Below are 15,074 nucleotides of genomic sequence, written 5' to 3' on the forward strand. Positions count from 1 at the left end.
TCTCTTGACCAAGGCTCTTTATGGAATGTGTGCCTTTTATGTTGCCAGGAAGCACACCGCAGTGAGACACAACAAGTGGAGTGACGGGGCCATTAGAGAAGTCTTTGTTGATGGTGAGAGAAGCTCAAAGGAACGGGACACTTTGATTGCCTTTTCTGATCCCCCACTAGCCTTTGTTTATGGGCTAATTAAGCATTGTTCTGCTGCTGCAGGGGCCTTGAGCCCCCTATCGCCACAGCACCACGATTACTTTCAATGGCTACTGTAGAGCTTTTACAGCACCCTCAATAACTTAATAGCTCAACCAGGGATCACTTTCTGCACTGCAATCTAGTGTGGGAACTGACTTCTGCCAAAAAGGTGCATTATGTCTGAGTTGTGAGTGTATTAAAGAGACAGATGCATAAAGGAGATGGAGACACAAACAAACACAGGTATAGTCAGGTCAAATTCAGTTCAGATGTGGTCTTTAGCGACCACTTCTGTCGGAGTTCAAGTGTGCCCTGCTTTCACTCCTCCATTGGACGCTGCAGCCAAAACAGCTCCTTCGCTCACAAAGAGATGAAGACATAAATGCCCAGCATGGGACGAGGGCAGGCCGAGGGGTCAGTGGACGGACAGAAAGGGGAGGAGGGGGCAATGTCTTGCTACATGGATGTGGTAATGACCGTGTGATGGTGGTGAACAGAAGGGCAGAAATGCATTTACCTGTTTGTGGACAGGAGCAGAGAGGTCAGAAGAACATGGAAAAAGAGGGAAAGAGAAGCAAGAGTCAAGGTTGTTGCAAAAAACACTTTCATATGAATGTTGCAAACAAAGAGAAATATATGACAAGAGAATTGTTTAAAATGTTGATCAGATAAATTATCTCTCAACTGCATGTCATAATCTCAAATAAAAGTCCCCCATTGTTTTGGCCTCTTCTGGACACCAGAACATTGCTTAAATGTCAAAGTAACGATAAACCAACCAATAAAACAGTGTATATAAAACAAAATATACAAAGGATGCTCCTCTAACTGCTTAGGCACAGGGATGGATTGATCATGCTTTGGGCTTGTGTAGCATTCAGTGCTGCAGTTCCTTTCATTGCAAGAAGAAGGAATCATGGGCAAAACTAAATACTACCAAATTCTGGAAGTGAGCGTCACTTTGTCTTGAAAATAAAATAGCAGAGGATGAATGGAGAATGTCTCCTACAACGTGATAATGGTCCAAAACACATCAGAGGTCACTGCTTCAAGAGGTGCAAGAAAGTTTTGCCGAGGTCCTCACAGTCCTTCAACCATAACCTTATCAAAAATCTGATGATAGACCTTAGAAGAGCACTGTGTAATAAAATACCTCAGGGCATTCATAAGACTCAACTAAAGTCTAAACTTTTGCAGACATGAGCTGGACAATGGAAATAGATCTGAGGATCTAACGCAGCATCCAGTCCCGCTATGAACATTTAGCAGGAATTCACCAAGGCCGCAAGCACAGGTGTGCTCCCCGAGAGCTTCCCTCCTTTTCAGCGGGTATCTGAGGAGGGACAGCATTTCCGTGTTGCACAGACATGTTCAAAGGCATTCCAGCAATGTTTTGGTTTCATGCATAAATTTAGAGCAGTAAACAACAGCCACGATCTCTCGCGTTGATTTAAGTGCATCTGAGTGCCTCTGAGAGAGCCAAAAAGCCTGTGGCAAATACAAGGTGAGTCTCAAAAACACGCCACAATAATAATGACAATGCCAGACAAATAATTTAGCATGTAGCAGTAAAACACTTATTGAAAGCAACTCCAAACTAAAGTCTAATTTGAGGCGGGCAGCAATCTAACCAGGCTAAATTAGGACACAAAGCAGGAATCAGAGGGACTGGATGTTGCCAGAAACTGATGCAACAAGAAAATTCTATGGCTAAAGTTGCATAAATACATGCACACATTTTTCAAACCTTGTTTTGCAGACTTTTTCTCACACTCAGCATGGGATATGTGCACTTAGTTGGGGGTTTGCACTGGCAGGATGGCTCATCTTTTACAGGCAATGCTGAACTGAGCAACAAATGCAGAGGATGAAGAGGCAGTTTGGGACTCGTAAACAGAGAGGTTTAAGTTTAAGTGCCCGACACACACGAAGGAGATAAACCAGCCCAGAGCTCTTCAGCAAAGAGAGTGACATCATAAAATAGAGCGGCAGTAACAAGAGGGGAAGCATAAAGGACAGATCTATTAATGGGAGTCGGTCCATCAGAGAGAAGCAGGGGAAGGTTAACTCCAGTAGCATCAGCTTTTTCAAGGCAGTTAAGTTTTGTTACTTGAATATAAATCTAATTGTCTGAACTTGGCTTTTTGGTAAGTTTGGCTTTGGTGTTTTCCTTATATCTAAGGTAAATTCCAAAGCCGCTCTCTTTTGTTGCTTTTGATGAAATTTCAAACGTTTTTAGAACTCTTTTGTTGCCTATCTGGAAACATGATGGGGAAACACAATGAAATAGTAATGTAGAAGAGAACTCTGGGATAATCTTACTGAAAAACACACAAACCTAAGCAACGCAGAAAGATATTTTAAGATATCAGGGTTTCAAAGTATGTTGAACAGTGTTTTTAAAGGCTTATAAACCAAACTGACATCAAGAACTAGCACCGACAAAAGCCCCCTGCTTCCCAAGAGTCAGCAAGGATGCATTATAAATGTTCATGCAAGACAACAGTGAATGGTATCTAATAAAATAAACTGGAAGACAAAGTAGATTCAAAAATTGCATAAACCAAATAGAATCCAATTAATTGTAATCCAATCATAATCCCATCAAATCAAATCAATTCATTTGAAAATTAGTCCAACTCATATCAATCGAGTCAATCGAAAAAAAAAGCTAAGGAAGCTAAGGCTTCCAAGCTAAGGAAACCAACAGATTACACCAAATCTCATTCTGAGCGTGCATGAGGCGACGGTGGAAAGAAAAAAAAACTCCCTTTTAAGAGGAAGAAACGTCTGGCAGAGCCAGATTTAGGAAGGGCAGCCATCCGGTTACGGCTCAAAACCAAACAAAATGGTTGAAATTATGAAACCAAGTTGACCTCACTTCTCATACGCTCATTTGCTAGACTGAACAGCCAATCAGAGTTTAACTCACCGACAGGCCCACCACTCCCAACGGTCCTGACAGTGAGAACAGAACAACACCAAACAAACAAGAACCAAAGACATTCATCAGTGCTGCAAAACTTCCTGACAGGCTCTGGTCAGCTTGGTGTATGAGGGCCTTTACAAGCTAAAAAAAAAATCAGTTGCCTCTGACACTGAGAATACAGCAGCACCAAGATATGAACAACACATTTAGTTTCAGACTTCACTGCTTTTGAAAAAATACTCAGTGTACAAAAAATGTGTCAGTCTGCCTAAAAAGACAGACCTCTCACAAAAATAACACACCAACAGTATCTTTATCGACATTTTCTGGTGAAAATCCATTATGAAAATCCATACAGCTGCAGTTGACCTTTTCAGTGCTCTGCCTGTTGAGAAATTCAGTGCCACTTTTTTATTTTCCAACAGAAATAAAAAAGCAACGTTGCTGTCATTCTGAAGAATGCAAGGCTATGCCATTTCCTTTAAAATGTCAGCAGACAAACTGTTTGGTCCAGTCATTTAATGAAGAAAGAAAAATGCTCAATGAAACAAACTTTCACCCTTCCACAGAAGAAACGCACGCTTTGGTGCAAATCTGAAAATGGGAACATTCATTTAATGGTATGAAGACAGATGTTTAATGATGTGATTAATGGCCTAATATAAGCACCAACCTGGTAGCAAAAAACAACAGTGCACAGAAAGCACAGACCCTGATAACATTCACCTTGAAGCTAAGTGCAGCAAAGAATTAAGGTAGTAGCCAGTCACCTTCTACATCACCTTCTCCATTAACCATATCACCACCAGACCCGAGTGCTGCGATGAGGATAAAATCCTGACTATCATAATGCAATCATAAATTGAAGCAGTTAAGATCAGAAAGATAGATGACTTCTACAGCAAAGTGGAAAGGATGGAAGGACTCAGAATGTGCTTCATCTTTCTTTTCTCTCTGGTACTTACACGCACATTCGCACATCATCAGTACACACACTCATCCTCGCTCACGGAGCCGGACGCTCAAGCATGAAATGAACATGAGCGGCGTGAACTTTGACTGGCATTTTCACACTGCGCCAGGATTTATGGAGCACTATATACGTATCTGAATGAGCCTCTGACAATAAAGAATAGCCCAAAGCTCAACTGGGAAGTCCAGTGAGATGAGTTAACACAACCCGTTTACCATTCACAACACTATCCATCTACTATTATACAAACACAGACAGAATCACAGGGATGCATGCATACTGTCAGGCTCAAACGGAGAAATATGACATGAAAGCACAATGGTGCACTTAAACGGCAGCTGCAAACCACAGGCACGGTTTACAGCTGTTGGTCACGAAAAGCCTCCTCTGAGAATAAAAAGAAAGAAATTTGAAACTGCGTCTCGCTATCTCCAATAAAAACACAACAGTTGGGATTTTTAAAGTGACTGCAGACACGTTGGTGAAAAAAGAATAGCAATACTATTTGTCTTTGAAGAGATATCTATGACCAATCTAAATGTACAATCACCACTGTAACCAAAAGTAATTAACAGTGGATCACATGTCTGCTAGCAGGTAACACGAAAGGTGCCAACAGCTGTTTAGCTTACAGAGAATACACAGTTTCGCTCACATAATTCTCTGTTATATTGTATCTTTGATGGTAAATATTGCCAAAAGGCCAAACACTGGAAACTTTTTTGAGCTGGCAGGTGAGAAATGAATACTCTACTAGCATCTGCAAAAGGGGTAAAACAAACAAGCCAAAGTCAAGTCCAACTAAGGCACCACACTTAACTGATCCACTGTTTGCCTCGTAGAAGGGAGCCACGCCCGAACAGCCTGGAGTTTGCTGTCTGCATATCCATCTTGGCAAGGATACACAACGCTGGCATTCCCTTTCAGCACATTGCTATAAGCCAGGCGATTTGTCTGCTACCACAAGGCCTGCTGTCAATTGAGCGCATTTTATGGAGCCAGCAGGAGATTACCTCCAACTCAGTGCTCCTCAGTGTCTGTGTGCCGTGTTTAGAATTTATCTCAACAACTTTGTCCCTCCAATCCCCTGAATCAGACTCAATAATGGACTGCAGTCTGCCAGGATCAAACACATCTCACTTCAACATGACATATGGTGCAGAGCGCTAAAAGATCCAAGAGTGCATGCAATAAAGACATGTACTTATACGCAATGGCATACATGCACACATGCGACTCACCCTGAAGTAACAAGTCGAACTGATTAATTCTCAGTGGTCACATTTCTTGTTGTATTTGTGTTCTTTGTTCACTGACATTTCTGCCTTTGTTGCTCGGTTCTCATGCTCTGCAGACCCGTGCTGTGCTGTAACACATCGCCCTGTCAGCCTACAATGCAGATCCATTGTTTCATTTCAGTCTGGCTCTTTGTAACACATGATCCTTCACCAAACAGCAGCAAACCCATTCAGACAGGTGTTATTATGTGTGCTAATCATTTTTCAAACATACCATGAACAGATAGTGGAAGAGCATAGGTGTTGTAAGAATCTCAGCATTACAAGGAGCTTTCATTTAAGGGCTTATGTAAGAGTGATCGTTAGTAACAAAAAACAGTTGCAGGCTGAGTCACGTCTGAGTAACTTTAAAATAAACCTAGTTTCATGCTCAATTATTAACCGACAATTTAAGCAGTGTCGTTCTTATAAGGAAAGAAAAAAATTCTGATCATTTAAAGCACATTTCAAGTTAAAATAGTTCAAAAGAAAATAAATCTTCTAATTCCAGCTTCATAATTTTGGGATTACTCAGCCTTTTTCCATGGAATTCTTATTTAAGAAAATATGTCAATTTGCTACCAGTCTCTGTTGATGAGAAGACTATTACCCTTCTTATTTATTGACGGCTTATATTTACACAAGAGTTCATGTCACATGACGTCAATGCACCTTTTTTTTGGTTTTAACTTTTTGCGTCCCATCATGTATAATTAAATCCTGCCTTGAACTAACTATAGACATTTTCTGCCTCACACGACGGTAAATGGAACAGGAAAAGCAGCTAAAAAAAGTGTAAATATCAGCCATGAATTATATCCATGTTGTGATGATTCCATGATGTCATATCAAATTAGAAATATCCATTAAATAGGAAAGCAACAGTGGAAGCAGATAGCTAGAGAGGAAAAAGCCAGCCAGCTACGCAGTGGTAAAGGTTTCTAGCACCTTTAAGCGCATCTTAAAAACCACAAATCATTTTCATACTTATATGGAAAAAAGATAGAAGCTTATCAGTGAAGGATAAAGGTATACAACATAGTCAACATAGTTTCAGTCATAACATTATGCTAAGATGCTAACTCAAAAAAGTTGCATAAATCTCTTCCTCTAACTTGGCAAGAAAATAATTAAATATATTTCTCAGGATGCAAAGTCCAGAAAGATTTACTGCTGTTCATGAAAAAATGTCACAGTACTATTTCTAGTTAGCTTTCATCTCACTATATATATATAACAGGTCCCTCCATACCAACATTTACAATCTTCCATTAATGAACGTTATAGCTTAGATAACTTGTTCCTTTCCCAGTGGTTCTTTATAAGTCAACCATGCAGCTGGCCCAAGCCACACACTTTGCTTCACAGCTGAACTTTGTCGTATGCTTTCTAGGCTACATGTTGGTAAGGATAGACTGACTGTTTGCTTAATGAGGGAGACACTACAAAGCTTTACAAAAACTAAAAAGAGCAGATAAATTCTTAGGCGTAAGCTGCTCTAAATAGCTTTGCTCACCCTGACAGGTAACTGTGGGAACATCTGGGCCACTTTCTGTGCAAATTCTAGCAGCATGCAATGCAGCTGAAAAGGGCCAGATGGCCGAAAGAGGACACATTCTGGTAAATCTGTGCATGTGCCTCTGAGTGTGTGTGTGCATGTGTGTTAGTGGGCATCTGCTGAAGAGCCCCTGTCAGCTCTTGTTTCATCTTGTCCGTGGTGGATCTTCTCCTCAGAGCAGCCTGGTGTGCAGTGCAAGCATATAGAACGGCAGTTATTCCAGGTGGAGAATTCCTCTACCTCCTCCAACAAATTCCTGCTCTGTCTTCTTGATGAAAAGTGATGAGCACCAGCCCTCCTGCAGCTCTCTTTCCATCCGAACCCATCAGCCCTTGAATCTGCGCAGCATGAACCCATTACCTCCCCTGACTCGGAAATTTACCCTTGCAATTGCGATAAGTAGTGGACCGACTGGCAACAATTGGCGTTGATTCACTTTTCAGCTCACCAAATTATAGATGTAAAATTAAACTACAGCAGGCACAAGGAAGATTTGGCCTTCATTCCAGAGTAGCTCGGATGTCAGAGAAAGTGCTATGAGTGCAGGACCGGTGTAAAAATCTGAAAGAAGGAAATGAATGAGGAACTCTTTGCACTGACATCAGGTGTCAGGTGTCAAGGTTTTTCTGGTGTCCAAATCTGATGGGCTCTGATGCCACTGGGCAGCTCAAAAATGAAAGAAGAGGCAGCAAGTACAGACTCAAGAATAAGGTAGATAAAGATTTGTTTATATTCTCTCTCTACAACACTTGAGAAAAACTAAGATCTGCATACTTTTTGAGATCTATACCAAAAAAGTAGGTGGCTCCCACAACACTATTACACATCCTTTTGCTAGAAAGGGAATGAATGAATCTCTGGGGACTAGGGTACAATGGCAGAGAACAACTGCACCCTGTTGAGGTTCACAATATGGTACAGCACAGTAGCACCATGAGTGATGTCTAGGGTTTCTGCACCACTTGACACCAGCTTATTGCTCTAGAGTTTAATACGGCCACATGCTATAAAACAGAAGTCATACTGCATACAGGGATGAGGCGAGAGCAAGGCTCAACCCAGAGTCTCCTCTCTTTTTCATTCTCGTTTCTCATCTCCTCCCAGGCTCTCTGCAGTGAAACGCACTGTTGAGCACACAGGCACACACACACACACACACAAAGGACAGCCTCAGGGGCTCAGGTGCTTAGAGGTGAACAGAATAAGATGGTCATGCTCTGTTTTAACTCTGCATGAGCTCAAGTTTCACAACTGGAGGGGTTTTTCACAGTTCCTTTTGCTATGCATCTGCCAGTCATTGCATCCTGTCTCTTGCCGTCCTACAGCAAACCTGGCAGCATACACTTGTTCCAGCTCAGATCGCCCCCCTGAAACTAAGATAGGCTGACAGAGCTGACAGGAAGGTCAGAGGTGAGCAAGCAAAAAAGAAATAACACTCCCTAAACTTGCATGAGAAACATTAGGGAGATACATAGAACTGACTTGCCCCATGTGTCTTACACATACTTGTAAACATCTCATCTACGGGCATTACTAATAACAACAAAGCAATATTCCTGGCAAAGAGACACAGAGTATAGTAGAAAGCAGACTAAAAGTATACAGTTAATGCATAACTATCATGTACATTCTCACACATGCAGAAATAAAGGTTTATTTCACCTAAACACAGTAAACTCAGGTCAGTTAATCTACTTTTCCCCCAAGGGCTTTGAGAAACAAAACATGATTTAAAAAACTTACACTGACACACCAACAAGTCTGCGCTTTGAGTGGACCGAGGGTCAAATGAGGAACAAAGCAGAAGCAAATCCAACATGAATCCTAATGAGTCATTTGTGAGAATTACTGTTCTCATAATTTATGAATTTCAACATGACAAAACTGGCAAAAGCCCTCATGGTATAAATTAATTTGTGCAGCCACATTCAGAGTCACACTCATGCACACCATCCATAATAGGCTTGGACACATTGTGCATATATCAGCAGTGACTGCATGGTAGTCCTGATTAGCTGGCGGTTGGCTCACTGTCTTTGAACTAGATTACAGTTGATTCACTGCTCATTAAACCTCGATGTCTGTGGTGCTTAGCGGGCAGTGTCTCTGTTTCTGCAGTTCAAAGGTCAGAGGAAAGGTGAGATCTGGCCGCAGCTGACCTTAACCTCCGACAGCTCAACTTAATCCAAGTCTTCAACCCCTCACTGGCCTGTTAATCATTCAGGATGCTAAGAGAGCTCACAAGGTCCAGTACTGCTTTTATATTCACAGGCCTCAGTATTTATGGGAGAGTTTGAGCTGCTGACTTTAACACTGATCTGCAGTGTACCAAAGCTCAATGCATTAGCAGCTCGGAAAATCAAAACAATTAAACACCTCTGCGCTCCAAACATTAATTGTATTAGCGCAAACACACCAATTATGGACCTTAAGAGCGGCAATGTATTCTCAGATGCACTCTTAAACTAAGTGTTTTGTAAATGAACTTACTCACTTCCCTCCCAGAAGATTGGGGACTGATACCACTTTCATGTGTGTATGGGAAATACTTAAAACAGCTGACAGTGCATAAGTGACTACAGGTGGCCAAGACCGGTATCCTCTGTAACACAGGAGCATATATATATTTCTTTACTTAAGAATTGTAAAGATTTTTTTAAAATGGTCAAAAATGTTCATTTAAGACCTTCAGTCATGTTCTGTCAACATAATCCGACCTTTTTGGCTTCTATTCTCTCTCACAGCTGTGAGTATTCAATCATGGTCAAACAGAATGGACATTCATTTTTTTTCTGCTCTCTGTTACTAAGGAGCTTGATCTATTACACCTTTGCACACGAGGAATATCACAGTCCTTACAGACACTGTGTGATTTGTTATTCTTTAACAGGGTGGTGACAAAATGGCAATGTCACCCTGCTCCTACACCACCAACCAACACACTAATACACACACACAGAGTTGGCAGGTTAACAAGGGGGATGCTTTTTGATGATTTTTATAACAAGGGAGATGAGCCCCCCCCCTCTCGCCCTCTTAAATTACCTACAGCTTACAGGTTGCAACAGCTCTCCTCCAGTGGCTCTTTTAAGGCCTAATCTCATGCTTCCATCACTGTCTCTCTTAACTTAATATTAAATATCCTTTCAAGTCAGCTACTTTCACAAAACAGTTAGTATTTATGGGCTGAGGGATCAGTTTTGATTGTTGACAGACCCTCTGATTACACTAAGAAGCTAACTGGTTTCTTTGAAGTGGAGATTTAAGCAATAGCCTTTCTTGTAACCATACCTCATTTAGCTGCTGTGTCCAGCCGCAATAAGAACATTCTACAATTATTGAATGCAGACTGTCTACCCTTTACTGCCGAAGCCACTCATTACTGCAGGTTTAAATTATGCAAATTAAGTAGGTGAATTCCCTTGATTAAATCGAGTCTGGAGGCTGTCTTTCTTGTTTCTACCTGTCCTTTCACTAAAGGGCTGTTTTATTTAATCAGATGCTATCTGAACAACATAAAATGTGTCGAGGCTTAAAATTTAGTGGAGGTAGCTGAAGGACATAATTACGGCAAAGTTACTTTTAGAATATGATGTAATCTATCATATACAATTAAGAAAAACATTACAAGTCACGAGTATAAACTATGCAGTGTAGGATGTGCAATTTAATAGCTTTAAAAAGTTATCAAAACACCACTGCTGTTACTCAAAGGCCAGTGGATCCACAAAGAAAATTTGTTCACTTAAAACTGTTTTTTAACACTGATCCTGAGACTTGTGTGCAAATATTGCCCTGCATTACTGCCATTGTCCACTTCCACCCCTGGACTCCTTACCACAGTGCTGCACTGTGCCACAGACAGGAGGGGAGGGGCCTTTACTTCCCCAATTTTCTTGTGAGACGTACTGTAAGCACGTTCCTTTAGACCCAAACAGGAAAATACAAAAGCTGTCTGGTAGGCTTCAGTGTGTGTGAAACGTTCTCTTTTTTTCTTCGAGTGGACTTCATGTTTGAAAGCACATTCCCCCTACCCAAACACTTTTCCTTGAATTTACATCTACTTGCTCTTACTACTGTATTCAAACAATAAGTCTACATGCAGGGTTAGGGGGGAGAGGGATGTCTGGGGACTAAGCTGACTTCCTCTTTACAAAAAGGCGACTTTAGGCGGATGGGGAGGGAGGGGAAGTGTGACCTCGGGTGAAAAGTCTCTGCTCTCGATTTTTCCCATGACAACTGCAGACTCAACACTGGCCAAGCTTTAGCAGGTAGCAGAATCCCTCACACCCTAGCGGGCTACCTGAATAACCCTGCTGACCTTACTCCTTCCATGGAGGAAGTAATTTGGAAGCAATCATCCACAACCACATCCATCCCATGAGGCCCAACAGGTGAGCAGCTCAGCCTCAAAAAGACAATGGGTTTATTATCCTTCACCTGGAGAAACCCATACCATAACCCTGGTACAATAACAGTACCCTGCCATCACTGTTTGCCACCCCAGAATTAAGACCCAATTTAGCCATCAACAAGTCCAAAGTAGGGGAAGAGGGGGAGGTCTTCATTTATTTTTCTACACAAAGCACCTGGTGATGGTCACAAAGTGCTGCTTGAGGGTCCCACATTAAACAGGAGAGTTCAGTTCCCATGACAGATAATAGCATTTAGGGAAAGCTTTAATGTGCTGACCTACCTGATACCTGAATATAGATATTATACGCTCAGAACCTCCTACAAAGATCAGACCACACATAGAGCCCAGATGGTACAGAAATGCCCCTTTGTGCATCGTGTGCCTGTTCCTGTATGAGCATCAGGTGCTGTGGGCTTAAAAGTGAACCTTGAAGTGCTGTAACCCAATCTGACTTTGAGACTCTCCCTCTAAAAAAATGGGACAACAAAGGAGAACGGACCTGAGGGCAAACCCAGCCCGCCACAACAACAGTGGTCTCTGGGCCTATATTTAACAGTGGTGGGAATTGTGAGAGCGGCCGTACAGGAACACTTTCAATGCACAGCGAAGGCCGACTGGGACTTAACTTCCTCCTCAGTCTCCAACGTGAGCGGCTGGCTCATTTCAGCCCCCTGGACCCCCCACACCCAACAACAAAATAAAAAGATAAGCATTGTTTTGCCAAACAATGGGCCACTTTCAATGTCTCAAAAGCCTCCAGTTCCACATCCAAGGCCAGCATTTGAAGTCAAGTATAGCAATAAATAACTTTACATGTGGGTGATGAGAGTTTTTTTGGTACAGCTATAAAATAGCAAGTGGATACAATTTCATTGTCCACAAATCAGAGTGAGGAACAGGTGCAGGTGGGCAAGAAAAACCAAAAGATACGAGCATCTCTACAGAAATGTTGGAACACTCAAAGAATTTGTGTTACTGTTTACATTTGCAAAGCTGATCTAATTTTCTCACATGCAATTTTTTTTTTAATTTCAATAAGAAATATGGACTGTACAAGTGAAGGGTTACATTATTTAAACTTTGAGGTGTTAATAAATTCAAAGAGAAAACAGAAACAGTTTGGATCAAAGGAGCGTGAAAAGCACAAACCTTCAGTGAATTTTGGTCAGCCAGAGCTAGAGCTTCCTTCTTCAGCTCTGAGACTTTCTTCTGACATTGCTGGCAGAACCCCCCTTTCTCCTCCGACTCGGAGATGGAAACCGACCCGGCGCCATCAGGAGGAGGCCGGCTGCTGCATCGCGCTTCCTCCACAGAGTGAAGTCTTCTCCTGGGGGTTACCGGAGACTCTCCACTCGGACATCCCTCCACCTTCAGCACAAAGTGTAATACTTTAGTCAACTTTTTAGTGGAAAGGAAAAGCAGCAGTTCCCAGTTCCAGTGCTCTCAAACATGTTTGGAAAATCGTTTGTTTGCACCTTGGCTGCGCGTTTGAATAAAGCCCACCTGCCACAGTGCGCGCAACAGAGCTGCAGGTCAGGCGTAAATTAACACAAAACAAGAAACAAATCACCTCTTTATACATCAGCGTGGACAGTGGCACACTTACAGTGAACACGCGGCTGTGGGGGTCTTCTCCATCGGTGACTGAATTGCCCCCAAATGAGTTCATTCTCCCTGATTAAGGTTACACCTTCAGGAGCATGTCTTCGTGAAAGTCAAAGGTCTTACCGCTGAAACACGCAGAGACATAGGCTCGACCGCGGGTTATCAGTCATCTGTCACGTCGCACTGGAGCAGTAGCTGCAGTGCAAAGGCGGCTTGAGAGCAACTCTATAAGTTTCCAAGTTGCGCAGAAGTTTTGGTACAAGAGGGGGCTCAGTGGCGCGCAAAGGAGGCGGTATTACTCGTGGAATGGGAGGGCTGAGTATAGTTCTCTGCGCACGGTGGTTGCTTTCACGTTTGGACCTCTCTAAAATTGTCTGTGGTGAGCAGTGATAGAAGTCTCCCGATTTAGCACAATTTAAGTCGTTCCTGTCATGTCGTCTTGTTTAAATGCAGAAAAATAAGTGCCATTATTATATGGATTACAAGTTCTTAAATTATGTTGTTTGAAGTAATGATGCTCATACTGAGATAAATATACTCCAAAGCCCAACTTTTTATGGTATTTATGCATATATTAAACTGAAATAACTATAAGCGTGAACTTTCACAAAGCTGAAACTGGTTCTATTGGAGAATTCAGCCACGAATGAATTCGTTAGACAGCTTTAAAACAGAATATTCACAAATCTTGGTCAACAATGAGCATAACTCTTCTGGTCATCTATTTTATCTTTTATATTTATTTATTTATTTTCATCTGCGACCAGTTTGAGGTACACCAACAACTGTTGCCTCTCCTTGCAGGCGCAGCTCTGTGCGTCGTTGATGGGACTCTGGCGCCATCCTCTGGCAAAACCTCAGAACAACATCTCTGACACAGAGGGTGTCGACGCACTGTACAGTAGGTTTAATATTTAATTAGTAAACTTTGAATTTTTCATGCGGGTGATGTAAGCCGCAGTGGCCACATGCGCTCCTGCCCCCAACATCTGAGACGGTTTCTTATGTTTGTGTTCTTGAACAACACATTAAGAGATTCCCCTTCAGATGTCTTTATTTGTCACTTTATACAAATCCTCCCTAAATGGAGGACATTGTGACAGGTTGGATGGGAAATAAGCCCAATTTTCTGTATTTTCTATTGTGTATGGCAACATTTCCATGGCTGAAATGGGATTTTCTCTTAACATTTGTAGCTGGGAGATAGAAAAACTGATTCACCGTTACATTTTTAGTGTCGCCCCATAAAACATTTCAAGAACAGCTTGATATCTAAATCCACTGTTGGTTTTCAATAGGATTTTTTTTCCGATTTCTGTCAAGCATATAAGTTGATGTTTTTTTTCAATACATATTTTATGAAAATAAAAGTTATGTTACTTTTAATTACTGAAATAATAAAGTGTTGAATGAGCCAAACCGATCAAGGCTGACATCAAAGGATGGAGTCTGACATTAACGAAATTGAGACTGCGGCTGATACGAGGTGAACATTCAAGGTCCGGAGTATCTGAGGAGCGCACACGCACATCATTTCTCTTAGTCACCACTTAGGCTACTCAAGTATTTAGTTATTCCAAGATTACAAACGGGGGTCCGTTTAGGGCACTCTTACCTTTGTTTTTCTCTTCAGCAGGTGACTTGTAAACCCAAATATAATGTCGGAGTCAACGAAGATTGTCCCCAGGTCTATGACGCTGGGGTTGGGCTTCCCAGCTTCGGGAGACTCCTGTGAGTTTGGTAGAGCCATGCCGGCTGCAAGTGCTGCCTAGAAAATATTCCTCTCCCCGGCAAACCTACTTTAGTTGTAGATCCATCAAATTCATATATCTCGAACCCCCTAAAAAGATCCACAAGGTTTTTTAATCCGGACATTCAGTGATTCGCAGTGAGCTCTCGCATGTGTGCGTAAAATAACCTCTCGGATTTCCAGTAGTCCAAGAAGAAAGAAGTACAATCCATCCGGCATGCAAAAAGGTTTATATCCAGTGAAATAGTTTTTGAGCCATCCTGAAGCTGTGCATGCCGGATTTCTGGGCGCTGCTGCAGGTCTACGAATGAATAAGGAGCACCTTGTGCATCTGCTGCGCACTGATCTCCAGTCCCTCTCCTTGTCCCCCCACA

General features: G+C 42.0%; 1 protein-coding gene across 2 annotated transcripts in view; it reads right to left on the minus strand.

Annotated features, from left to right (window-relative positions):
- kif26ab (kinesin family member 26Ab) overlaps positions 1 to 15,074 on the minus strand; it is a 66,746-nt gene extending 51,672 nt beyond the window's left edge. Inside the window, exons 1-2 of one of the 2 annotated variants that reach the window (XM_072364764.1) lie at positions 14,566 to 15,074; positions 12,495 to 12,713 (exon numbers count right to left, since the gene is read on the minus strand). In XM_072364764.1, the coding sequence (XP_072220865.1) occupies positions 12,495 to 12,713; positions 14,566 to 14,700 (354 nt within the window). In that variant the 5' untranslated portion in view covers positions 14,701 to 15,074. Of the gene's footprint in view, positions 1 to 12,494; positions 12,714 to 12,951; positions 13,164 to 14,565 lie in introns of those variants that run through there. The other variant, XM_072364765.1, reaches the window with a different exon arrangement.

This window comes from Leuresthes tenuis, unplaced genomic scaffold (assembly GCF_036924035.1).
Source record: "Leuresthes tenuis unplaced genomic scaffold, fLeuTen1.0.hap1 SCAF_15, whole genome shotgun sequence".
NCBI lineage: Eukaryota > Metazoa > Chordata > Actinopteri > Atheriniformes > Atherinopsidae > Leuresthes > Leuresthes tenuis.